Source organism: Aricia agestis, chromosome 9, assembly GCF_905147365.1.
Source record: "Aricia agestis chromosome 9, ilAriAges1.1, whole genome shotgun sequence".
Taxonomy (NCBI): Eukaryota; Metazoa; Arthropoda; class Insecta; order Lepidoptera; family Lycaenidae; genus Aricia; species Aricia agestis.
The window spans coordinates 9,235,788-9,263,738 of record NC_056414.1 but is presented as its reverse complement, the minus strand read 5'-3'; the positions used below and the strand labels follow the sequence as shown (position 1 = coordinate 9,263,738).

The 27,951-nt window shown below is 35.6% G+C and overlaps 1 protein-coding gene across 7 annotated transcripts in view; it reads right to left on the bottom strand.

The window, feature by feature from the left end:
- The window catches only part of LOC121730516 (potassium voltage-gated channel subfamily KQT member 4), a 54,971-nt gene extending 28,161 nt beyond the window's left edge, over positions 1-26,810 (bottom strand). For 2 of the 7 annotated variants that reach the window (XM_042119589.1, XM_042119596.1), the window contains exons 1-6: positions 26,640-26,808; positions 25,905-25,959; positions 8,768-8,944; positions 5,785-5,919; positions 2,775-2,857; positions 596-771 (exon numbers count right to left, since the gene is read on the bottom strand). In XM_042119589.1, the coding sequence (XP_041975523.1) occupies positions 596-771; positions 2,775-2,857; positions 5,785-5,919; positions 8,768-8,944; positions 25,905-25,954 (621 nt within the window). In that variant the 5' untranslated portion in view covers positions 25,955-25,959; positions 26,640-26,808. Of the gene's footprint in view, positions 1-595; positions 772-2,774; positions 2,858-5,784; positions 5,920-8,767; positions 8,945-25,904; positions 25,960-26,639 lie in introns of all 7 variants that reach the window. The other 5 variants (XM_042119592.1, XM_042119595.1, XM_042119590.1 and 2 more) reach the window with 4 other exon arrangements.
- Between the last annotated feature and the right edge of the window lie 1,141 nt (positions 26,811-27,951).

Genomic DNA, 27,951 nt, shown 5'->3' with positions numbered 1-27,951 from the left:
TAATTGCAGCAAAAACAGAAAATATCTCAAAATATAAATTTTCAATACTTACTTTTATTTAAAAAGTTACACTATAAATGTTTGCTTTACGATACTCCAATAAAGTACATAATTGATTAATACAGTAATGTGCATTTATAGTCAAAGTTGGCTAAGTAAGTACGGTATAATAAACAGGAAACTGGAAAAGCATTTAGCTCCATACTTTATATCCTCGCTCGGGGTGGCTTTTGTTATAAAATATTTAAGCCGTGTTAAAGTTGTACGTAAAGCGTAAACAAAGTAGATAATTCAAAATTGTTTCATAAAACATTTTCATTATTATTGTTTACTTTATCTGGCGGGGCTACTGTTATTTTTCGTCGTCGCTTTTTAGAATCCATTGATGTTACGATGAAAATAAAATTCTTTAAATGTCCGTTTACTTTTTTAACGGTTATATTATAAGTATTGCACTGGTTTAAGGACATTTATCGTTCAGAGGAAAAAAAAATAACAACTTACGAGAGCTTTATAATGTACCTAGTACCTACTGTATACGTATAGGTACGGTTATACAGCTTAGTGCATACATGCTAAAAAAGAAAACAATTACTTGTCTATGCGCGTATACAACAGATCCCAGCAGTTTCCAGGTGCCGCCGCGGCGGTCCATGCGCACCATGCGCAAGATCTGGAAAAACCGCAGACCGCGCAGCGCCGACGCCGCGAACACCTGGCCCGACGACCCCATCCCCAGCACCACCATCGACGCCAGGATGGTGGTGACATCTAAAACACACGTTATTTGTTACATATAATATATGCAAAAGGACGAAAAAAAGAAAAATTAAAAAGAAAGCAAAAAAACAAGTCTTATGTTATGGGGACATCAAAAATTAAAATGTCTGGACACAGCATTTCATACAAATTTTGATATTTTATATGAAGTTTTTCAATTAGCCGTAAGGACTTTAGCGATAGATTTTTATTATATTATATACATGTAGATACTTCATTAATGCCCGTTTTTTAAGGTTTTTTTGACACAGTTGTTGACTGGTTCTCGTTTTGACGTTAGCAAATCAAAATCGCTAATGAATAGATAAACAAACTCCTGTCAAAAACCTTCAGGAACTAAATAAAGTAAGACTAACAAATTAAGTGCAAGCTACCCGTTACCACTGAAGATTGAAATATTGACCCGACATAATAAAAGGAAAAAGTTAAATAATAATTAAAAAAAAATGAAACAGCTTTTCTAGCCGGCCACGTCAATCGCTTTTAAGTCACCTTCACTACAACTTTGTCTAGGACTTTAATAGCGGTAAGGTTTTAAACATGTTTTTATTTCACTAAGCAATTAGTGTCGCTTCGTTTGAGCAAACTTTTAATAAGACACTTGTCCGTTAAAAGCTCTTGGATTTTTGACACTCGGATTCTTGCGAAGATAAGACGGACTCGACTTCAAGAGATTGAATTAAGAGGTCGCGCCGGATGTGGAGCCAAATTAAAACTTCAAAAACGTCTTTTATTTTTCGTTGCCCCTCTCTCGGGGGCCTTTTACAACTTTGCGGGCCGCTTTTGATTTATTACTTTCCTCGGGTCGATAACAAAGAAAATTGTTTCAAACGCACAATTATCATCGAGCGTAATATCCAAAGAGTTTCGACGAACGCGTTAGTACCGAACGCCGGAACTGGGTTATCCTCGTAAACAAAAAGCGAAAGGTCAACATACCCATTGCGACAATTTTTGTACATAAAAATGTGACGGCACATTGTGTGACGATATTTGCCGGCTATAGGTCGGCCTTAAGCGTACTCCCAGGGGGTAGGAATAGCGGTTACGTGACGTCCGCACTCGAGGAACAAAAGGTTGACGTCAAATTATGAAGCCTTCGTGGATCTCATACAAACAATCCACTTGCGTTTGTATTTTGGAATGTAATGTAATGTTTTAATTGGGTTGCCATTATTAAAATATTAACCTAAGAATTTAAGATCTAAAGAGACTAACATAATATACAGTGTGTAACAAAAATAAGTGATAATACTTTAGGGTGTGTACGTGTTCCTTGTAGAGAGTTCACTGTGAAAGGAGCAGCGCTGAAAGACGATTTTTTTTACTTTTGTATGGGCAAGGGCCCGAGCGTCACGAGTTTCCCCATACAAAAGTGAAAAAAAAAATTTTGGTCTTTCAGCGCTGCTATTTTCACAGTGAAGTCTCTACATGGAACGCGTGCACAGCCTAAAGTATTATCACTTATTTTTGTTACACCCTGTATATCTGTAGGCCCTTGAATTATACATAACTAAGTTTTTCTTATTTGGCATCAGGTATATCACGGGCGTCCCCTTCGACGATGGATAGCTTTATCGATACAGAAAGTTCTTGCAGGGTTTTATTATATTAGGAGTTTCGAAGATTTCAGATTTACGTAATCTCACCTTTATCCCCTTTCTAGATATTTTAACGCATAATATATCACATTCGTGATAGTACTATTTTAAAATATCAAAGTCTTTCAAAGTTCCCTATCGATCATTTGAATATTATACTCGATACTATTATATAACACGAAAGCGGTGCATTGAATATTAGTATCGGATTTTCCATTATCATTTTAATCAATGTTGTTTCATACTGTGACGTCAACGAGTGCAATTTATTTTATAATTGGTTGGATAAAAAGTCATGAAAATAGCATCGCTTTAAATGCCAGTATCTACACCTGCACGCTAATCGTTTATTGAGTATTCTATCGTTGTATTAAGCTATCGAATATTACTCACCTATAATACAGAAAGGCCGCCTCAAAAATTTGAGGCGACCCATCGATCCCTGGTACCGTGACCTGCATCCTGATGACCACAGCCTTGAAACAAACGAGTTAAAATTAATAACACTGGCTAGAGTCTCCTACGTATTCTATTAAGTGTTTCCCCCGGGCAATAATGGTACACGATATAATAAATGGATCATAATGTCTGCGTCTCGCATACATAATCATGTCCTTGTTCAGCCGCGGTCCGTCCTATGTATAATAACTTAAAGTTATGCATAGTTAACTTGCACAGTGAAAAATTAAATAGAGCCGCGTCCGCTCGGAGCAGCCTTTACACAAAGTGCTTTTAATAAACTAACCTTATTAGCATTGTCATTTTAGAGCGGACTGTTATTACGGCCGTACATAATACGAATCTGCTCTATTAACTTAGTAAATATTGTTTGTAACCTATTTGAAGTCATCCAAATGGATTTTCAAAACTTAGAAATAGAAATACATCTCTATTGCAATCGGGAATTGTGGCGATCGTTCTATTAAAAGTTGTTTGAGTTTAGAGTTAAACTTAGTTAAAACGAAAATATAACTTCGAGTAAAGCATTTGTAAGGAATATTGGGAGAGAAAAGTAACTAAAAATAAATTTTCGCTTTTAATTTCTTTCTATGTAATAGGTTTGGGGTTGCTTAGTCAAATATTGATTAAGAAAACCCAAACCAAGTTCCTAACTGCTTCTCCAGCTTTCATTGTGTATTGCGTATTTATGTGTGTATGCGTATGACTCAAATTAATGAGGGACTCCTACATTTCAAAAGAACAACTGTTGATCCCGAAAGTTTAGTGTAAAAAGAAACTGGCTAGGGAGTAATGCCTTTGTTTCGGGTGGCATTATATACGACTCACTTGTGGAATGTAAAAGTGGACATTTGCCAAATATTTGTTTAAACTTGCCTTTGAATTATTATTTTTAGAGTACTCGCTGTCTGCTTATCACAGTTTATAGTAAGCTACAGATGTAAAGTACCGGGATAGAATTTATCGGGATTCGGAACAAATAACATTGGTTGATAACAGAAAGTACGTTAGGTGTATTTGAACAAAGTGTTCACTGTGTTTCCTATTTTTTGTTTTTAAAGCTTTGTAGGTCAAGCCTCAAAAAATATTATGACACGCAAAAATACGAGGCCATAAAGCTGGTTTAAACTAAATAACATGACGGTTGTAAAAGTATTTTTGCGCCGGCACAGTAATGTGTAGCGTTTATGTTTTTAACACTCATATTTTAGGTAAAAAAGGTTGTACTTACCTACGAGGTAAAAATTTTATTTTTATTTGAATGCTGAAAACTTTCATTTCTTACTCAGATATACACTCAATATCTTAAATGTTATAGTGGATTTAAGCATATTTAGTTGCATATTCACTCTTTTAACTTAAACTCTGTGATAAAGGTTCATTGATCTACGTGGGATCGATGCAACACTTGTGTTTGCTCTCAGTAGCGGCATAATGAAGTAGCGGCATAATGAAGTAGCGGCGGGCGGTCGTCTTGGCCGGGGTTCGCATGCACATATAGCCTGTTTCAACAGCTGTGCAATAATGTAAACAGACCCTAACCAATATCCATTGTATGACTACGAAAGGGTATTCTTATTTTTTCTTCACGTACCATGGAAATGTAATATAAAAAATATACCAAAATACTTTCATGACAATATGTAAAGCAAAGTCGGTTCATACTGTTTGCGATACTTTTTTAGATAGGGTAGTTTTGGGATGTGTAAAATTAGGGGAAAATATGTATAGTAAATGCTTGATAAGTAGATCAGACAAAGTCAATATTTTACAAGTATAGTTATACATTTTGGATCAGCATTGCATCCGTGCGAAACCATGACGGATCTCGTATTATAAAAACAACTTTAAACAATCGTGTACTCTAACAATTAGGTATAGCTTACCCACTTACTTTTGCACCATCTTATGCTAAATTTATGTACTCAAGTACTTAACTACTCTAGTATAGAAGTATAACTCACATTAAACACGCTACACTTAATTTATGCAACTTAAAGAACGTCTCCACAAATCAAGTGAAAGTTGTTTTCAGTGGGTGAACATAGAATGTTTCGCTTATGTATCTAGGCAACGGGCCAACGAATACTTATTAGATAAATCGCTGGATTAGCTGCCTGCCTTTGCGAAAAAATGTATTTTTGCGGTGCAGCTTAACGCTGAGTGGTTGGATTTGGCGAGCCGGTTACAATAATGCATTGAAAAATATTCCACTTGATTTATTTGCATATTTTAAGATTGGAATTTTTAAGAACCTTGACTTCATTTTTTCACGATTACACAATTTTTTAAATTCACGGAGCCATGTAACAATGAAAAGGGTCAGGTCACAATGAAACAACTTGTGTAAAAACAATACAAAAAGATATAGTCAAATAGTGTGATGACGGAACTTGATATTTAAATTTTGTATCCCATGAATCGTTACGTATCGTTTGGTATGAACTGACCTTGATTCTAATACAAGTAAAATAATCGGCCAAGTGCGAGTTAGACTCGCGCACGAAGGGTTCCGTACCGTTATAGAGAAAAAATGGGCCAAAAATTGTGTTTTTTGTATGTGAGCCACCCTTAATTATTTATTTTATTTAAATATTATTATTAATTATTAAAGTATATATTTTAAGGCCTTTGTGAAAATTTCAAGTGCCTACCTCTTATCATTATTGATTACGAGCAAAAAAGGCCAAAAATATCACGTTTGTTGTATGGGAGCCCCCTTTAAATATTAATATTATTTTGTTTTTAGTACTTGTTGTTATAGACGCAACAGATATACTCAATCTGTGAAAATTTCGGAAGTCTAGCTATAGCGGTTCTTGAGGTACATCCTGGCGACAGACAGACAGACAGACGGACGAATAGACGGACAGACAACGAAGTCTTAGTAATAGGGTCCCGTTTTTACCCTTTGGGTACGGAATCCTAAAAATTAGGAAATTACCTTAAAAAAAATTCAATAGCGAACCACACCACTACAACAGTCTCCATATAGAAAAGTACTATCCCAGCCTTAGCTTCGTATTCTTCGATTGTAGAAAACACCGACAGCGACAGGCACATGAACACCATTAGGAACCTGAAAATATATTACAACTGTACTGCTATGCTGATTACACAATACACATAGATGCAGCGACCATATTGTTAATATATCTATCTTCTATCTTCTTCTTCTATGTATATATATATATATATATATATATATATATATATATATATAAAACTCAAGAGTGACTGACTGATTGACATAGTGATCTATCAACGCACAGCCCAAACCACTGGACGGATCGGGCTGAAATTTGGCATGCATGTAGATGTTATGACGTAGGCATCCGCTAAGAAAGGATTTTGATCAATTCCAACTCCAAGGGGTTCAAATAGGGGATGAAAATTTGTATATAATAATACTTCTTAACGCGAGCGAAGCCGCGAGCAAAAGCTCGTTGTATATATAAAACTCAAAGGTGCTCGGGCCGCACCTACGTAGTGCTTCGTGCTTAAAACGATACCATAGGACGATCTGCGTGTATCGTCCAATGGTATCGTCATAGCACGAAGCTTCGGACGATAGACGCATGTGCGGCCGCGGCATGAAAGTTGTAGGCAATATAATATATAAAAACTATACTCCACTCGGGCTAACTTGTCGCTAGCGGTCATTGACTCCCTGTCAAAAACTTGTCATTTTTCATATAAAACCACGATTGATAACATCTGACACTTCATTGTTAATCGCGGTTTATATGGAAAATGACAAGTTTTTGACAGGGAGTCAATGACCGCTTGCGACAAGTTAGCCCGAGTGGAGTATAGTACCAAGAAACATAACGTTCGTATAACATAATATGTTTTTCCTGTATCTTTCACACTTTAAACGAAACGACATATTGTTCAGTTTTTTGGCAACTTTATGTTTTCCGACAGTATATTATAAGTTTATGATGTTTTCTGATTTTTAATTTTATTCTGTCTTTGAATTAAAGCAGACAAAGTTCATTCACCCTAGTACTTAGTATTAATATAGATATCTCTATATCACTGGTTGTTTGTATACAGTAAAACTGCTGAGTCGTCCGTAGGAACTTTCCCGCTGCTACAAATCACCTTGTCTGACTAATACTGGCTATATTTCGCCCTAAGCGGGCTTTCTAATACAAACAATGCAAGCAAAACACCAGCTAGCCGAAGCATATATCGTGATATCTGCTTTCGTATGTGTAATTTACTTGCCAGCGCGACTGTAGAGCTGTTAGCTGATATTTCAATTACAGTACAGTGAGCGCCACGAAGTTTGAAACTCTGTGTCATGAAGGACGTAAATTCACCTGGATTGTAGGACAATTTTAATGAAGAATTACCAGCTACTTGCCTGCCACACACACACACACACACACACACACACACACACACACACACACACACACACACACACACACAAATGACGGTAATGAATTAACAAATTCCGCGACCGAAACCCCTAAACACATTTTATTTGTAACATCAAAAACAAGGAAAACCCACAATGTTTCATGACATACTTAGATTATAAAAGTTTCCTGATTCTCTTTCGAACAACAGAAATTTGGTTGTTTACGTTATTTATCACAACACGGGAATTGAAGACAACTGAAATTGTAGATGATTAAAACTATTATCTGTTATGAGACTATTATTTATGTTTCATGATATATGACAGAAACCTCAAATTTATAAGCACTTTGAATAAAAATTCTAAAAATAAATTAAGTGTACAACGTTACGAAGACTTTCAAAGTAAAAAAATATCAAAGCCAACAGACTTTATAAGTTGATGAGTTATCGATCATTTCCTTCATACAGTTTGCAGAAGTGACGTACTTAGATTTTGTACCGAGCGGGAAATTAAGCGAATTAGTAAATTGACTTGTGAGAGTTGGTATGGAACTTCGTATTGCAGATTAGGCCCCCTAACCCCCGCCCCAAAACTTTACACGTGTAGCAGCGCTACGGGCTACGGCGCTACGAGATTCGTAGCCTGCGTAGCGCGAGCTACGCGCTTTTGAGCAAGTATGAGAATAAACAAACTTAAACTAATAAAAGCAATGTAAACGATTTTGTTATTTATACGTTTTAGAATCAAATAAATATTTCAAGTTTTGTATAGGTTTAAGCGATTTATCATAAATTATCATTGCAAATAAATTAATTACGAGAAATGAATACAGTTCCAAATTATTCAGACCGTAAGCCTAATCCGTTAAAATAATAAACGAACTCAAATTGGTTAAATCTCTATCAGAATAACAATTTAATGCTGGTTCGTGAAATATTTTATCATAGATTAATATGATTTATACCGACCGAATACGGCTTTAAAAGTTCTTTACCCAAGGGACTTCGTAACTGGTATATCCATATAATTACTTTAATAACTCATGCAGTGGATGTTTATTAAATCCGGAGCAGCACAAAGTCATTAAATGCAGGAGGCGTGACGTGAGCCGCTCCACAGCACGGGGAGGAGTCGGGTATTCCCCGGCGTGTCTTCTTACACTCTCACATTATGCGGGATGATAATATGACTTGCATCATTTCCCCTGACACTTTACTTATGAACTATTGATGGAGCGGCGTAGCTAGAGTCAAACTACTTATGAATTGTAAAATTGCCTTTCAATATTAAAGTGTGGCGAGGGAGTGAATTTCTTGAATAATCTCGGTTTGCATTTGCAGTTTTGGGTTTATGTACTTAACATGACGTTTTGACCTAAACCAAATTGAATTCGTGCTCGTGAACTTTGACCTACTGCATAAACCTAACATAAATAGTAAGTTAGACTGATATTCAGAATAATGACATGTAAACTTTTAGGTCGTTGCTTAGGGTAAACAGAAGATATTATGTATTAAGGTATTAGGTAATAAATAGTAATTATAATACTCACACAATCATATGATATAAAACAGCCTTAGCACCCCGGGGTCGTTCGAGGAAATTGTAGAACTTGGACTGGAGGCGTCGGTAGCGCGCGTCCCGTCGCGTGGCGCGGTAGCTGAGCGGCTTGCCCAACAGCGACATCCGCGGCGTCGCCAGCCGGTCAACGCCACGCTTACTACACTCACTGCAAACAACAACCGCATGTTAATAGATATATAAAGGTAGCCAGTTGGTGCCGAGGACGAAGGAGTTATAGTAGAGGAGCGTACCCAAACAGTACTAGGCGATACGGCGAGCGACAAGACTCCTGAAATTTATTATGATGATGCGCGCACCAGAAGCGTAGCGTGCCTCAATGAGGACCCGTAAAAATATGTTTAGGAAAAGTTAAAACGTACGACGTTACGTATCCGCGTCGCCCTGGGGCCCCGGCGTGTAATTGATACGCCTATAGATACGCCCGTAGCTACCTACGCCCCTGGCGCGTCCGTGCTCTGTCGCTTTATAATTTGTCATCATCGCGCTACATAATTTTGTACAAAGTATTGCGTCATTATTATTCTATAAATCATACGCGGTGTCGCTTAGTGCGGTCGCAAAGTAATTGTTACATAGGGGAATTTTAGAGGAGACAAATTATTTACATAGAGCGGGATCGTGCTTGTTATACGAACTCGAATAGGTACCACTACGTTACAAACAGAGATACGAAAAACAGAGCAATCGAATACCGGTAATGGCACTCAGAATGAGATACAATAGCGGGAATGTATCCACATCTCACTAAAGTGACGTAATCGTGAACGACAAACAAGCAATTGTCGCTTGTCACTCCTAGAAACAAACTGAAGTAAGTAATGAAGTTACTACAGATTATAATTGATGATGTTTTGAAAGGTTTATATTAATTATACTGCTTAGTGAAACAATTTTATACATTCTCATAAATTAAACCTCTGTGGCTCAGTTGGTGGGATGTTGGTAGCTCTAGCCGGGGGTCGCGGGTTCGAATCCCGCCGACGGAACAAAAAGTTTTCAAAGTTCCTGGGTATTGGATGTGTATTAAATATGTGTATCATATAATAATATACGTGGGAGAGCCATGCTTCGGCACGAATGGGCCGGCTCGACCGGAGAAATACCACGTTCTCACAGAAATCCGGCGTGAAACAGCGCTTGCGCTGTATTTCGGTCAGTGAGTGAGTTTACCGGAGGCCCAATCCCCTACCCTATTCCCTTCCCTAATAGGGGAGGGCCCTATTACCCTATTCCCTCTTAAAAGGCCGGCAACGCACCTGCAGCTCTTCTGGTGCTGCGAGTGTCCATGGGCGACCGAAGTTGCTTTCCATCAGGTGACCCGTTTGCTCGTTTGCCCCCCTTATTTTCAATAAAAAAATGTATAGTAACTATAAAAGTATTAAATATATTTCCGTTGTCTGGTACCCGTAACACAAATCCTTCGGGTACTTAGCACGGGGCCAGACTGATGGGACGTCCATAGATAAAAAAGAATATTCGTTGTACCGATGCATGCTTAAGTACCTAAGTAGAAAATACCATTTCTTCGTGAAATATAATACTTTAAAGTGTTTCTTTTGTCTTACGTAGTAGGTATATTTTCTATTTATGATTATTTCAGCCAGTTCAGCTGTCGTGACTCGTGTCAGCCACTATTGCGGTAACCTGCATTGCGACCGCTTGTCCGGTTGCCCGCAAAAAATGAATTTTAATTTCATTTCTATTCGCACTCAAAGTTCTTGCTGACGTTCGCTATATCAAAAGAGATTTATCCAGCAAACCTTCGAAAATAAAAAAAATGTCGTAGAACGTGTACTTCACAGTATAATATTATACAGTAAGAGTCGCGGTATCTACTGATTCACATACTTCTCATATTACTGGCAGATTATTTTTATTCTTAAATAAAATAAATAAAAATAAAAATTGTTTTATTTCTGAATAAATTTTAATCAAATATTTTCAGAATGTTGAACTACATGTTGCCTACCACCGGTTCGGGAACTAACCCGGCGAGAAGAACCGGCGTAAGAAACTCGCACGGGCCACTTTTTAGTAAAAAAGTGGAAAATTTGTCTTTTAAAAAAATAAAATTTACAATGTAAATAACTTAATCTATACAATATGAATACACAATTGTAAGTCACATATAATAAATGTAGAAGCAGCCTTGCAAGCAGCCATCCTACTCCCAAGATGTGCTATCGTTTAGGAAATCTTTGACCGTATAGTAGGCTTTGGCACACAAACGTTCTTTAATTACTTTTTTAAATTTATTAATTGATAGATTTTGAACGTTTTCCGGGATTTTATTGTAAAGGCGTATACATTGACCTTTAAAAGATTTACTTATTTTGCTAAGTCTGATCACTGGTATTTCCAGCTTGTGCCTATTTCTAGTGTTTCTACCGTGACTATCACTTTTTGTTTTAAATTTAGTTAAATTCTTTCTAACATACAATACATTATCCAAAATGTATTGAGAAGCAACAGTTAGAATACCAATTTCTTTAAACTTTTCTCTCAGAGATTCAAAAGCTGACATTTTATAAATTGAGCGTATAGCTCGCTTCTGCAGCACAAAAATTGTATTGATGTCGGCAGCGTTTCCCCATAAAAGGATACCATAAGACATTCTACTGTGAAAATAACTAAAATAAACTAGTCTTGCCGTGTCTTCATCAGAAATTTCCCTAATTTTTCTGACTGCATATGCTGCAGAACTGAGCTTACCTGCAAGATTAGCAATATGAGGACCCCACTGTAATTTACTATCTAATGTAATGCCTAAGAATACAGTGGAGTCCACCAAATTCATTTTCTCATCATTTAATAGTAAATTGGTTTGAACTTGCCTAACATTGGGCAAAGTAAATTTTAAACATTTGGTTTTCTTAGAGTTTAAAAGTAAGTTAATAACATTAAACCAATGTACTATTTTTGAGAGAGCACTATTTACCTCGTCGTAATTTGACTGCCGTCGCTTCACTTTAAAAATAAGTGAAGTGTCATCAGCAAAAAGTACTATCTCATTATCCTTAACTAGATAAGGTAAGTCATTAATGTAGATGAGAAAAAGAAATGGTCCTAAAATGGATCCCTGTGGTACACCTAATTCTATTTTGGTCCCATTGGATCTTTTACTATTAACTTCAACCCTTTGAGTCCTATTTTTGAGGTAAGAAGTCAAAAGGCTGAGTGCTGAGTCCCTTATGCCATAGTGGTGCAATTTTTTGACTAAAGTAGCATGCTCGACACAGTCAAATGCCTTAGAGAGGTCACAAAAAATACCTAAGGCATCCTGTGACTCCTCCCAAGCTTCAAATATGCTACAAAGAAGACCTATACCAGCATCCGTTGTGGAACGACCCTTAGTAAAACCGTATTGGTTATTGTGTAATAAATTATTTAAATTAAAATGTAACAGTAATTGCTGTAAAATTATTTTTTCAAATATTTTACTAAGAGTCGGTAAAATCGAAATAGGCCGGTAATTAGTCGGATCTGATTTAATTCCCGCTTTAAATAAAGGTACGACCTTACTTCATTAAGTCAGGAAAAACACCACTCTTAATGCAGTCATTGAAAATTATTGCCAGATGAGGAGCTATGATGTCAATTATCGATTTAATAATTTTTGTAGACATGCCCCAGAGATCAGTAGTATTTTTAATATTCAACAATTTAAAGGTATCAATAATATCTCTAGGGCTAATTTCCCTAAACTTGAAATTGACATCACATTCCTTTACATTGTCTCTGAGTAGCTTTTCAGCAGCTTCTGGTGAGGATATACTACTAACATAATATTGTTTCTAAGAAAGCTTACAAATAATCTAACGGTCTCATAAGGCAAATAAATAAGATGCATCAAAATATGTTTTAATAAACTGTAGACATCATTATATGTTAGTAGTTTAGCCTTTACCCTGAGTTTGTAAAATATATTTAATACGTGAAGAAAAATATTTAATCGTAGCATCACGTGTGACATGAATATAATATAACAGGATCAAAACAATCTTTATAAGTACTATAATTTTTAACATTATATGTGGATGTAATAAGAATGTGTGAATTCCATCCATATTTCCTAAATATATTCTATATATTTTAGTAGAACATCCTGTAAGCAATTTTAGCTGAAGTATTACAATATTTTCCTTTAGCAATAATAGTTGAGGAACGGATCAAAGAAAATATATTGAGAAAAATATTGTAAAAATTAAATAACGTTTAAAGGAAGTTAAATGGCTAATAAAGTAGTTATGGCAGAACTTCGTTCATCATTCTAAAAACCAAACGATATACATATCATAATTTGCCAAATTTCTATTTTATTTCCAATATTCACTATAAAGAATTTCTTCCGATACGCAAAAAAATCAACTCAAAAACAACGTTCCCTCCAAAACTTTTGAGAATTTATAACGTTGTTACCATTATAAATTCATTGTTATAAACAATATTAATTGACAGCAATTTATTCAAGTTCAAAATATTATGATTCAGTTAAGTCTTCGGAGTTAATACCGCCTTAAGAAATAATATCCCCTAAGCGGCTTATTTTGCGAGATCTTTTGATACAAACTTAAAGAGCAAATAGACAAGCACAAAAGATATGAAGATTCATTTCTCTCAAAGTCTCGTAGGCACTTCAAATCTAAATGTTGTGCTTAGGATTGTCAAACGATGCGAAGATATAAGAACAATGAGGATTTTTTTAAATTTCTAATATATTATTAGTCACCTTTTAGTAAACCTAACTAGCCCAATAATTGTTAAGGCTAGTCGACTATACATAATATTATGTATAATTTATATTGTTATATTTTAAGTTGAAAATAATATTATCAAGACTAAAAACAAATCTTATTACTCCAGAAGAATTTATAAGTAAAAATTAATTTCTATATTAGTGAATAGGTAATCTATCAGTGCCACAATGATAATAATTATGTGGGTGGACACTGGACGCGTTGCGAAAATGCTTAATTCACATATTAATGCTTCACTCTCTAAACAATATGCCAGTGAATGTGGACTATAATTGCTCTATCTCACGATAAACGATAAATCTTAACAAAGTGTTTGCTTGTTGTCTCATCAGTTTCGTTGCGTGGTTAAACTCTAATTTGTTTATTTCTGAATAATTTTGGACATTTTAGAACTTATGAGTCGTTAGCGAAATAAACAAAATATTCAGTCGTACAACAGTTTCGTTTTGATTAAATTAAATTTGGTAGAAAATATGCCACTCCGAAATGTAGTTCTCTTCACGGACCTCGCATAATGGGCCCAGGTCAACTTGCACCGTAATTTGCCTACCGAATTTGCCAAATCTCAACTACCGCGCCACTCTTGTTTGAGTTTCTTTTTGTATGCAGTCGCTGTGTATACTTCATTTTAATTTAAGCGCCAGTTAATCTAAAGCTCGGCATAGCGCATTCATTCTTATGCATTTGACAACGATTGAATTTTTATTTTTAAACCAAAGCAGCGATACGGTCAACTAAAAATGTAATGTTGCCAACGAATTTGTGTGCGCAAAATGACATGGAAATATACGAAATATATAATAAGGTAAAATGAATCCAGTAAGTTTAAAGCTTATTTTCGAACAAAAGCATAAATATCTACTAGATAAAGTTGTGTAATAATAAATTTACCTCTAAATAAATAAAGATTTTATCACAATATGTTACTTACAAAACGAACAATAGTATTTGTTGAAGACATATACAATACGTTCTAAAGAGTATTATCGCAATTAGCACTGAGATATTAACATTGTGTTTGAACGTGCGTCTTCACAGAATGACAACTGCGAAACTGCGGGTTGTGTGTTGTGGTGTGGTGTGTGGTGATCATCTTGACAATGTTTTATATAACAAAAATATGGCTTACAATTTAAGAGTTTCTTTTGTATAGTATGTAGCATAATAGACTTTGTTTTTAATCTTTTGATCTAATCTTGAGAGTACCGAAGTGCTGTTCAAAGTGTTTTCATAGTTTAGTGCTCTCAGTTTTATAATCTTTGTTTTATAGGATTTTGATATCGAGTACCCGTCGTCGTTGAAACATTGATTAGAGGGTTCGATTTTTTAATATCATTTTCTTAATACACATTTATCCTTCATAATCCGTAGCGCCGGCGGCAGATCTATTGTCTTGTTTACTACTTAAGACACACACACAACGAAAGAATTCTGAATACGCAGTATTGTGATCTTGCTGGGACGTCGTAAGGAGCGACTATACAAAATATATCTTCGAATAACCTACAAAGCAATAAACAGAGCAAAAATCTGTATTATGTCCATTTGCGTTAATAACCTTCGTATTTCTTTTATCCGGCCTCGGAATAATTCGGTTAGAAATGTAATAGGTCATGTGGGTTTTATGGCGCGTGCAGACTTCAGGTAGCAGTTTTAATTGCACTAGCAGACGGAGCTTAATTAATGGCTGTAGTGGATAACGACCGGGCTGCGGTGTCAACATCTTTATTCATCCAGTAACAATCGCGGCGCCTCGCCGTCTCTGTGTCTTCGCCCTCGGCCCCTTTGAGTGGTTACGCAATAGTCCCTATGATTACACGATTTGTATATTCCCCAAATTAGGACCGGGACACATAAACACGATACGACGTCGTGTCGTACCACGATGCGACGTTGCGTCGTGGGAATCTATGACGAGCATCGTAAAAAACTACGTCGCGACATCGTAGCGTGCCACGATACACGGCACGATGTCGCGTCGTATTTCTACGATGGGTTCCTGTGTCAGTGTCACAGTTGTTATTCAAAATTCAAAGATGACTCATCGTAAATTTCTACGACGCGACGTCGTGCCGTGTATCGTAGCACGTTACGATGTCACGACGTAGTTTTTACGATGCTCGTCATAGATTCCCACGACGCAACGTCGCATCGTGAAACGATGCCGCATCGTGGTACGACACGACGTCGTGTCATGTTAATGTGTCCCGGCCCCTACGTATTCGTCGAACTAAATAAGGATACAAATCGAGTGATTAACCATAAAACATACAATGTACAACATAAAATTACAAGAATAAGGTCAAACAAAATGATGTTTAAAGTTTATTACTGACTAGTGACTACTTACAGTGTTTTACAGCCGATAACTTTAAATTTTAATGATTACTTATCCATATTAACAGTTTAGAAGATATTATATGTTTTAGCTTCTCCGCGCCCTAAAACAGGGACTTATAGATGTGTTTTGGTGTGGAAATAGATGATAAACATGTCGAGAAAAAGGAAGAGCAAAGTTGAAAAAGTAGGGTGCCTCCTACACGTATATCTGAAATTATAGAAAATGATGTCGTCAGATAAAATATGTTTCAGTGCGTAGAACATTTTCATTTCACGAGCGTAGCTGCAAAATTATTTGATATTCTTAGTTCTTTTTAGAATTATACAAAATAATTTATATATAAATGTTATATATTTAATTTATATATCAAATATCTTTTGACAGTGTATTATTTCTTTCTTTCTAACTAAATTGATTTTCACTTTCTTTACAAGAAAATCTTTCTTTACAAAAGTTCGAAAGCGTTTGAAATACACGCACACTCCTGGATTCCACGTTGTTTTGGAGTTTGGACCATTTTGTGATTGGAGGTTTTTTTCACTAATGCTATTTTAGTAACGTAAAGGAAACTATTGCAATTTATAGATTGTAGATTTGAAATTAACGTAGATGGACAGATATGGACATAATGTGTCCTTTCATGAAGGTTTTTATGTCAAATAGAAATGCTGAGTGTTTGATTCATGTGAAATAACTACATCGCAGAATTATTTATTCAATCTATTTGTCGCTATGGTAATTTTCGATCAATTAAGATATATTCAACAGAAATCTGTGCCAAGTTTTTAATTGTCTATGCTAATTTTGTATATTTGCTTTCGAATATAGGTCTCAAAAACAGAATTAATTTCATCTGTACAAATTTATGGATGAATAAATTAAATACTAACTAGACAATATTTTGTATCACGAAGGTGATAACTAAAGAATAAAGCTTCCATTTAATTTTATTGTTTCAACACGAAATGAACATAAAAACGTTAACAAAAGGACATTAAATTTTACTTCGGTAACATTGCCTTAATATACTACAGTCGTAAGGACAGGCTCTAGTGTGTCTAAATGGCGTTAAATTTCGTTACGACATGACTCTTACTAGTAAAATTGGTTAAAATATTCATTTCTCGTTTTTTCGCTTTAGAAATTTAACTTTTCTTGTTGTAAATATTCATTTCATAAATTCATTAAAGGCCATAGTGTTTGTAAGGCCGCACTCGATCAAGCACTTTTGATATTTCAATAGGCGTTAATAACGAGCGCGCAATAATATATTATGTATGTGGATTCTCACCCGTGATTCTCAACTTAACCTATAAATCTTTTTTATTAATATTTAATATATCGCTGGGTCGTTGTCACAGAACCATTAGTGAAATTGGACGGAAATTTAATTAGCAGTTGCTATGAAAATCACAAGAAGTCAATAATTTTAATTACTTACATAATTAAAATTATTGACTTGTAACAAAACTAAGTGAAAATACCTTAGGGTGTGTATAAGTTCCGTATATAGAGTTCACTGTAAAAGTAGCAGCGCTGAAAGAGCAATTCTTTTTACTTTTTTATGGGAAAACTCTCAGCTCAGCTCAGCTCAGCAGATCTTTCAGCGCTGCTACTTTCACAGTGTACTCTTTACATGGAACACGTACATCCTATGCATCCTAAAGTATTATTACTTAGTTTTGTTACCTGTATAATGTTAATACAAATTATAATTACGCACTAAATCAACAATACAATACCGGCCAAGTGCGTGTCGGGCCACGCGCAATATAGGGTTCCGTAGTACCGCTAGTTTTTGATAATTTTTGTATGGTCAATGAATGTACATTTATAACGTCTTTTACACTACTAATAACATAATTTCAGTTTCATTCAAAGGAATTTGAACGAAAAGTTCCTTTATACTTCGCCGAAATTTTTTTTAGCTGATCGACTATTATTCAAAAACTTAAGAAGCCTTCTTAGCCGTGACAATTTTTCTTTTAAACTCAGCATATACTTTATCCAAAAATATAGACTGTTTTATTTGTAGGACAATATTACTCTTAAATTATATGACTATTAATCTATCAACATACATCAGCTCGTTAGGGTTCTGTAATCAACAAAACTTGGTTGACTACTGAACCTTAAAACGGAACCCTAACAAGCTGATTTTTTGTATATTTTGATAGGTTAATAGATATATAATTTAAAAGTAACATTGTCGTACAAATAGAACAATCCATATTTAAGGACCATCAAGTCAAAGTATGAAATCCTTTCTATTTCTGTTAGCTACCACTTTCAAGATTTTTCGCAGATAAAAATGTCGTTCGTCTTATCAAAATGAAACTACTCACAAAAAATTTTCTTGTTAGTAATAAAACAAAAATTGTTCTACGGCTCCCGTACTATAATTTAAATCAGCTAAATAATATTCTTTTCGAATGAAAATTAGATTAAAATATTCTAGTCCTTATGAATTGATTCATGCCTGTAAAATTAAGGTCTCGTTTTAATTTAACTCCTTTCACTTTCATTATTACGAAAATCAGGAAGGGTAATAATACTAGATCGACAATTATTAACTTTAACGGATGTCGGTAAAATTGGCACACAAGATTTTCAATTACCGACGTACAGTCTAGTGGAAAGGGATAAAAAACGAGTAAAGCTAAATACATACTTGTTACTTTTACAATTGATAGACAGTAAACAGCACATAAAATATTTACTGCTCTGCCCACAAATCTCTGTCTGTAAAATCAGCCGCTACAGAATTCGTTTGATGAAATTTAAATCAGTTACAGACACGTTTAGAGTGGCATCGACTATTAGGATATAAACACAGAATTAATATCGTCTCAAATTATAAGACTAACATGCGAAAATAAAAATTTTACTACGTAACACGGCATATGACCACACGAGATTCACTATTTGTACTTCTACTAAACTCATTTCACTTAACTTCCTATAAAAAGCGTATGGTTCAATATACGCGAGGAAGAGTAAAGAGTAACAACACTTTGTATTTCAAGCTTAAGAAGCGTTAACACTCAATAAAGCAAACTACACAGAGTGGACTAAACAGAATTTGCGACATTACCTTCACTGCCTTCTGAAAACAAAAAAGCAAACTAGAGTCTAGACTTCGAGTTATTTGTATCTTGAAGCACACAAACAAAGCAATTAAGCACTAGATACGAAGCTTAGGCTTGTGTTAGTAGCACATTTACGACAATTTGGTGTTGGGTTCATAATTATACGCGAGTTCGGTGGAATAGTAAGAGTAAGTTACTGCCGACGGAGTTAAAATATACGACAATGATAGGAATTAAACTTGTAAGGTAATAATTATTGTAAGAGTAATGAAGTTACATATTTTATATAGGTCAATTTGAATTTTATCGGTTAACAAATTAATCGTTTAATTTTAGTTATTCCCAATCCTTTCGAAATGGAATAATACGAATTAAAAGATAAAATAAATATTTTTACATTACCACCCCTCATTTCTCCAAAAGGACATTCATTGGGTAGGTCCATTCCTTTTACCATTATGATATATTAAGGCCATAATTTAATAGATAAGGATGTTTCCATAAAAAGTCCAGTCCTAGTTTTCCCCAAGTATTTCCCGTTTTCGTAATAAACAGGCTATGTAACATTCTATAGCTCCTTAAATCTTACGACTTGTTCCAGATATTAGTGCGCTCTATTTTTTAAAGAATAATAAACCACTACCACAATTTGTTTTTTTTTTTTATTTGCTTTGGTAATGAATAAATCTTTTTATGATTATGCGTGTATGTACTATGCTCTGGTAAATTAGTTATTGTAGATTTGTACTTACGTGGAAATTGTATTTTTATTTCTTATGAGGAAAAATGTATTCGTTAAGGAGGAAACATTATTCAATGCGTAATTGTCTCATATTGTTCGGTTATCGTATAACCCGACTGCGTCTATTTTCCCTGTTGTGTTGACATTTTGCTTATAAATCGTGTATGGTTATTATGTTGATATTGTTTGTTTCTTTTGTGGCGACGCGTCGGTGTTATGTTGTTTTATGTCAAGGGAACTCTACATAAACATAACATATACTCATTATAACCGAGCGAGGGAGACGTAATTACTATAATAAACGCTCTTTTAATACGTCGTTCGTCACATAAAATTAATGAAAAATGAAAGAAAGTTCAACAAACCGGTAAAATTGTGACAAAAGCAATTGTTTATAAGAAGAAGGTAAACAGTAAATAAGGGTAAGAGAGTTATCAGTGTAACGACTTATAAAATTGTGATAACAAAAACCTATTTCCTTTTAGAAAAAAAAGCGATGTTATGCTTAATCCTCTTTGTGACATTTGGTAACTTTGGGCTTCACGTGATGAACGTGATGAATGGAATCATTATTGTGCAAGTTTGTTCTGAGACGTTATTTTGATGATGATGATAAAAAGTGGTCAAAACTGGTCTTACCGCTCCAGAAATAATCTGGACAGACAAAAAGTACATTGTGTTTTTGGCGCCATTTTAATTTGCATTAAATAAATACTTAGCTTCCAAATTAATGTTATTCTTCTATTTTATTTACACTTTGTATATATTATTTTTATTATAAAGTTATCAAAGTAACTAAGCTAGAAACTTTTGGAAATATTTAAAGAGACGAAGCTCTTAATCAAAATGTTTAACTTTTTGAAACGAAAGTTTGCTTTTCCCGAGGTAACCCTGGCAACCGCTTGAAGGAAAAGCAATAGATACCGTGTGTATTTAGATTTACATAAAGGTTTGTTAAATATTTAGCAAAATAGTACTACTCTGATAATAATATCGAGTAAGTAATAAACTCATTATAACACAAAAACGGGGCCCCATAACATGCCATATAGTATAATTAAATAATTTCATTACCAGTGTTAGGTAATAATTTGTATAATTTTGTCCTTGTAGCCTAGAATTCTAATAATTCTAATAAAGTCCTCGCAACGGGTAAAGCGAGTGAAATAGTTTTCCTCGAGTTCGCGAGTATCACAGATCTTAATTCGAGTATTATTAAACTAGATTCCGCAAACAATGTTTAAAGCTTGGAGCCAAAATACATAAATAGTATCTCAAAGTATCGTTCCGTGGGCGTTCCTATCATCGCGCGGGGAACTTTGTCTCCGGTCGGCATATTTACTCGTACGCCGTTCACACCAGCCGCAAAAGCAAACTTGTCACGATAATATTCTGGAAACACGCGACTATATTTATACTTCGCAGTGGAAACAAACTTTAACGGACAGTCCGTATTTTCATTACTTAACAATGACTGCTTTTGTAGTCTGTTTGTTGTATAAATACGACATTCGAACACGAAAACGCCCGCATTTTTAAGTGGATTATCGTGACTTGCCAACTACAATTGAAGACGTGAGTGGAAGAATCGAACAAGTAACATTTCGTAACATGCAGACAATAACTCATTCTTTCCCGTATTATTTTCACTAGCTATTTGACCGAGCTTAGCTCGGTATTCGATAAAACACGAATAAAATGACATTTTCTAAAAATGATTCCTAGCTAGATCGATTTATCGCCCCCGAAACCCTCTATAAAGTGTGTAACAAAAATAAGTGATAATACTTTAGGGTACACAGTGAACTCTATACAAGGAACACGTACACATACGTGTTCCTTGTAGAGAGTTCACTGTGAAAGTAGCAGCGCTGAAAGACCAATTTTTTTTTTTACTTTTGTATGGGGAAACTCGTGACGCTCGGACCCTTGCCCATACAAAAGTGAAAATTTTTTTTTGTCTTTCAGAGCTGCAACTTTCACAGTGAACTCTCTACAAGAAACACGTACACACCCTAAAGTATTATCACTCAATTTTGTTACACACTGTATACTAAATTTCATGAAGAAATCAAGAATTGCTCGTTTATAAGATATTCTTATATCTTGAAACGAGCATTAGGTAAGTTACAAATTAAAACTTGTAACTTACCTACTTCATAACCTAACTAATATGTCTGGCTACACATAATCCACAATTTTTCTATTTCAAATTATCTTTCCGGCCCTAAAGTCTTTATTTAAGCAAAAAAACGTCTTCCACTCACGTCTTGAATTTAATTTTATTGTGGTTAAGTTATAATAATGTAAAAAGAAAAAAAACAATACTGTACAACATTTTATTTTACAAGCTCGTGAATTGTAATCGTCTCTTTTATTTCTTTGCCAAAATTAAAGAGCACTCATAACGCCGCAAAATTCTCTACGAATACTTAACTGCTCCATCTTAATTAATACCGGCCGTCAACTCCTTTCTTTACATTTGATTCAAATCGTAAACATCCTTTTGTCGTCACACAACAGGGTCCCCTCGTGGGGTATCGTATATCGTTGTTTGCTCGGCGACGCGAAACAGGTCGGAGTACAATAATGAAACTTAATTATTGCCGTCGGATACGTCGTTATCTTGGCAATCATGAAACTGATACATTTATTTGCATTCCGACAATAGAGACTGGCGTCCGCGGGCTATACATACACATTAGCAGGATACAGCCGTCCGCCGCACGTTATCGACATCTACGCCGCGCTGTGTTTCGTAATGAGCTCTAGTGATATCATCGTCAGACTCAACTTACTGTTAAATACCCGTATATTATGTAACAATGTAAAATATAAATTCATGAAATGTAAAAAAATAAGCCGTATACGACTTTTTTACCTTTTCCGTTCCCTCTGTATCTTTTTTTTCAAAAAGATCCTTAAAAACAAATAAAAGTATGTGAAGCACAGATTCACTTACCTACTTGATATTTAATAAAATAAAAGTCTATAGAAAATAATACAGTCTAGATGTGATTCAACGTATTTACTGAATCGGATTTTATTTTAAAAATCTGAGCAAGCTTGTCGTGCAATAAACGGTGCTCACTTTATACAGACTCCCATTTCTTGAGTCAGTTTCATGCCAGCCGATAGCGATTTTTTCACGTTCACTGGATATTTTGTAGAAATAAAATTCCGTTTTGTGAAAGCCTTTCAAAGAGTGTTCTTCTGAACGGTCTGATTTAACTTGTCAATTCATTCTGAACATTTAAATTCTAAGCGTTGTATAACATTTTCATCATTCATAGATTTTTCCTACATTTCGTGTAGGTATATGTGAAAATTTAGACCATTTTTGAAAATCTAAAGAATTTATTGATGACAGTATTATATACAAAATATTTATAAAATATACTCACTGAATACTGAGGCGCATAATTATTTAGTTTATAATATTTAAAGTGAAAATTAATGGACCAAGAGCCTGCGACGGTCAGAGTGACCAGACCTTCCTTCGTTTCGGAAAGCTGAAAGTTTACCTGTTTGTGACCTTTACAGAGGTAAGAACGACCAGCAACTACCGGACCTTCGAGAAAGAGTAAAGCTCAATTTCATAGCTTATATTCTTCGTGGTAATTGGATGAATGTCATCTTCCAGTGTCGGAAATTTCTGACAGTTACTTTCCACAGCTAGTCAATCCTCAAAGTCTAATACCGGTAACTGTCAAAAACGACCGGCACTGGAAGACGAGATTCATCCACTTACCGCGAAGAATATAAGCTATGAAATTGAGCTTTACTCTTTCTCGAAGGTCAGGTAGACCTTCAGAACTGGATACCTCCTAAAGTAACCGTGACCGAAACTCCATAGTTGCTGGACGTTATTACCTCTGTAAAGGTCACAAACAGCTAAGTTTCGGCTTTCCGAAACGAAGGAAAGTCTGGCTATCGCAGGCTCTTACCCTAAAAACACTGAAAGGTACTGCGATCAATCACAAGTGAACGGGTTAAAGTATTCAAAACGGTATTGTATCACGTCATTTAGTAATTTGGCAATTTATCTGGCCCATATTCGCAGATAATATGGCGCTGCGGTGCACGCACGTCGCTCGCCGCGCCGTTATCACGACACGGTTATTTCATTAACTTCGCCTTTTCGGCACAAATATTCACTATCATTTACAGCATATCACAGACACTTTTTTTGAGACTATAAAAATTATTAAACTGTTGAAATTAAAATGCATTCTGTGAACGGCATTTAGATTTTTATGTTATGATTAAAACACTTTATAATATTTTTACATCAAGTATCGTAAGTATATAAATTTTTCACTGATTGTCCTACACTGCTACATTGTTTTAATAAAAGTACCGAGTTAAAAGCTGTGTCAGTAACATTGGTACAATTCAGTGAAATAACGATTTTCTCTTAATAGACTTCCCAGAAGGGGAAACGGTATAATGAATAGGACAAAGTCACGCAGCTCATCGAAGTCCTTTCTAATCCTTACACTTACAAACGCCGAGTTTATCTATCTGATAAATCGTGAGAAAGGGCTTTTACTATGGAGTGTAGATGGAGGAGAACTATCTCTGTATGTAAAAAGTGTCCGCTGAAATGTGTTAAATTAGGGTGGCGCTACAGTAGCAACAGGGTAAATTTTAAATCATTTAGCAGCTTTTATTTCCTCTATTTAAGGTTATATTTTTCAAAATATATTGGTACCCAGTAATTCTGTGACTCGGCTATTCGGCTAACTTCAATTTATATTTTGTCACCAACGGCTACATTCATTCCATACCCTTTGCTGCAGCTAGCGCCACTCTTGGAGGATTTTTCAACTGTTATTTACTACGTACAGCTGGACACTTTTTCAAATATCCCCCATATAAGATAGTTCTCCTCCATCTACACTCCATAGCTTTTATGAAGAATAGGATATATTCTTTTCTGGTTTAATGAGTTTGCATGCGGCATATGATTGCCCGTAAATCATTTCAAATATTAAATTTTATGAGTCGCTCATACAACAATTTAATTAGTTAATTGTTCTACGCGAACAGCGTGAATTTTAAAATTATACTCTACATAAACTGCTCGTATGTATAAAATACCTAGTTGGTAGTCGTAGCCCGAAGGAGTTGACGGATGACATGAAAAACGCATTACGTCGTGTAGCCCCGCTACACGCTACGAGCTGCTACGTGCGTAGTACTGCTACGCAATGACACACTTTTCACTGTTCTTTCCTTTAATTCATTCGTCAATGTTAAAAGCATTGGACTATGTACACGACGCTGCTCAGTGCTCTATTTATAATATTGAATGATGTCGGTGTTGTTTCTTTAATGTTTTATCTAAAAAATCATTTTGAAATTTCGGCGGAATGCAATAAAAAATTAAATTGATGATTTAACATATTAACTGTTAGTTTAAGATTATTATATTTTATTTTGTGTAATATGCAAACACGAGTAGGGGTTATAATAATTATGGAACATTCTCAATCATCGCGTGCAAATGTGGAGGCTGGATCTAGAGGATCGTATTTACAAAAGGGAAAAGGAAACTCTCCTCGTTAGCGCAGAAGGGTTATTAATACTCGAGACGTTAAGATTAATAAACAGGGGGTAACAGGCCCAGTTAATATAGAGTAAGTAGCATCCAAATATCGATTTAATTAAAGATCTAAGGTGGCATACTCGTATAGTACAATATTAGTTTGTAGTTTGAATGTGTTGTGTCGTATTATGTACAAGTCTTAGGGTCAATTCACATCAAGACGCAACCTCTGTCTCATTTTTACGGACTTCCAAAAAGGAGGAGGTAATACGTTCGGCTGTATATATCTTTTTTTTTTGAGATAGCGATTTGAAATTGAACTTTATTTACAATATACGAGGTACACGTTTCAAAAGAGGTGCCGCGTCGTGCGCTTCATGAAACTTTGTCTTTCGGAAATAAAGTTCAAATTTAATCGTTATCTTGAGAATCTCGGTGCGCCTCGATGTAGGCTGACATTTATACTAGATAGCATACACTAGATAAGATATGTTCTAACTACTGTAGGATAGTATGTAACGTATTTCGTGTGTAGATATTAAATTAGGTAAAAGAAAAGAATTTGCTACAGCAGTTGCTACTTATTTATGAAAATAATATTAATCAAAATACGATGTTTTATTACCTATGACGAATAGCATCTTCATGTACCCGCACACGCCTTGTTGATTTCATTTCACCTAAACATTTATGCCAATCAATATGTTATTATGCTACACATATACATAGTACCACTAATGTAGCGCTATACAAAATAATATCGAAGCCGAAATTTTAAATCATAAATCAACCAAATAATTCACTAAAAATCGTAACGTCTTACTTGGTTATTTTTCTTTTTATCGAGTGATTTCATCCCTTATTAACGATCCCTTTTGTTCGCTTTTAATAAGGCTTTTCTGAACTCTATGTACTGTATTTGTTATGGGTATGATTGTGTTGTAGTGTCGATAAATTTATAAAATATATATAATGCTAAAAAAACATATACTACATGTAATAAGTACTTAAAATACAAGTATTCATTGACAATATTTGTGAGAACCCACCTAAATTATTTCTTAAACATGTAACCCCGGCGTCGGGGGAATCGGAGAGTGAGCTACACATCGAGTAATTTAATGCGAAAATCAGTTGAACCCAACACTACGTTTAATGGTAAACTATTGATCCAAATATAGAAGGGCACTCCGCGCGCCACTAACGTTTTTATTATTATTCATAAAAGAGCTGGACTCGGTGCGATACACAAAGCATGCTACGTTTACGCGCTCCTCTGATACGATACACCTACCCAGCAAAATTGCAACTGAACGTACTAACATAAACATCGACTAAACATCGGGTGTCACTTACGTACCTTAAATTTTACGGCCGATCTAAACAACTGAAAACTGACATCCATAAATATTTACATTCCGGTGTGAAGACGTGAACCGCTCGCCGCGTGCGTCGGGGCCGCGGGGCGCTGGGGCGGGCGGCGCGCGGGCGCGGGGCGGCGCGACTGAGCGGCCTCGCAGCGCCGGCATACTACCGGGGCGACCACCGCGGGCGCCGGCTGCCGGCAGAGTGCGGGACGCGCGCCCTCCGCCCCGCCCCCGTCCACCACCGTCCGCACCCGCGCCGCACCCCCGCCCTCGCCCCGAAGCGCCGCCCGCCCGCCCGCCTCACCTCTAATTCTAATTGCTGGATATCTCCCGCGATCCAGGTCATCGTGCCTAGTCCTAAACTTCTTTTGTAACGAAAAATTTCTTTGTATTTTTAAAATTCGATGAATTAATTTCGTGTTTCGGCCGAATACAGAATGCACGTTTCGTAAAAGTAGTAATAAAAAAGTGCCTTTATGTTAGGAACGCCCGCGTTTATTCGTTTCGGAACCGAGGGAAAGTGAAGGTTTCTTTTGTATTCGCTCTATTTGTTAGAAGCGCCGCTGCGCTTTATTGGATCATTTTTTGATGTTATTACGAGTTCATTATGATCGTTGAGTATTCCAAGTATCAAAGGATATTGTAATATTGATAATTTACTATATCGTATATTTATATTATTATTTACGGCATGTAATGCACGGCGCGGCGCGGCATAGTAGGTTCATTGTAAAGAGGATACACCAGGGGCTAGAGAAATGAAAAAAAAAGACGTATAATAATATAGCTGTCTCCCTTACCTCAAGCCTATACCGCAGAACGCGATAGAGACAACTGCAGAAAATTAACGATTCGTTGTCCCCTGATTCCTTCTCCAAAAATTAACCGATTTAAGTATTTTTTCATTAAAGATTAAAGAAAGGCTTGAGCTGTGTTCCTATGTTTTATTTTTTTTGTAAAATCTAGCCAAATCTGTTTTCTGGGTGTTTGAACACAGCGGAAAATCTGACCATTTTTTTGGGTTTTTGAACGTTCGTATCTTATTTAATAATTAAATTATGAAAAAAAAGAAAACATAGGGACATTGTATTAGTGGCCGTAGATATTCAGGAAAAAAATTATAACTCTAGTAGCATTAAATCAGGGAGGAAACAGGGGACAACGTTTGTATGGAAAAATGGGCGGTGTGGACTCCTCTTAAGTGGCGTGTAGTTTGTGCTGTGCGAAAAAAAAACCAGCCACGTGCGAGCCAAACTCGGGCAAGTCAGGCATAAAGGAAATCGTACAAAAGCTCCGAGAAATTAC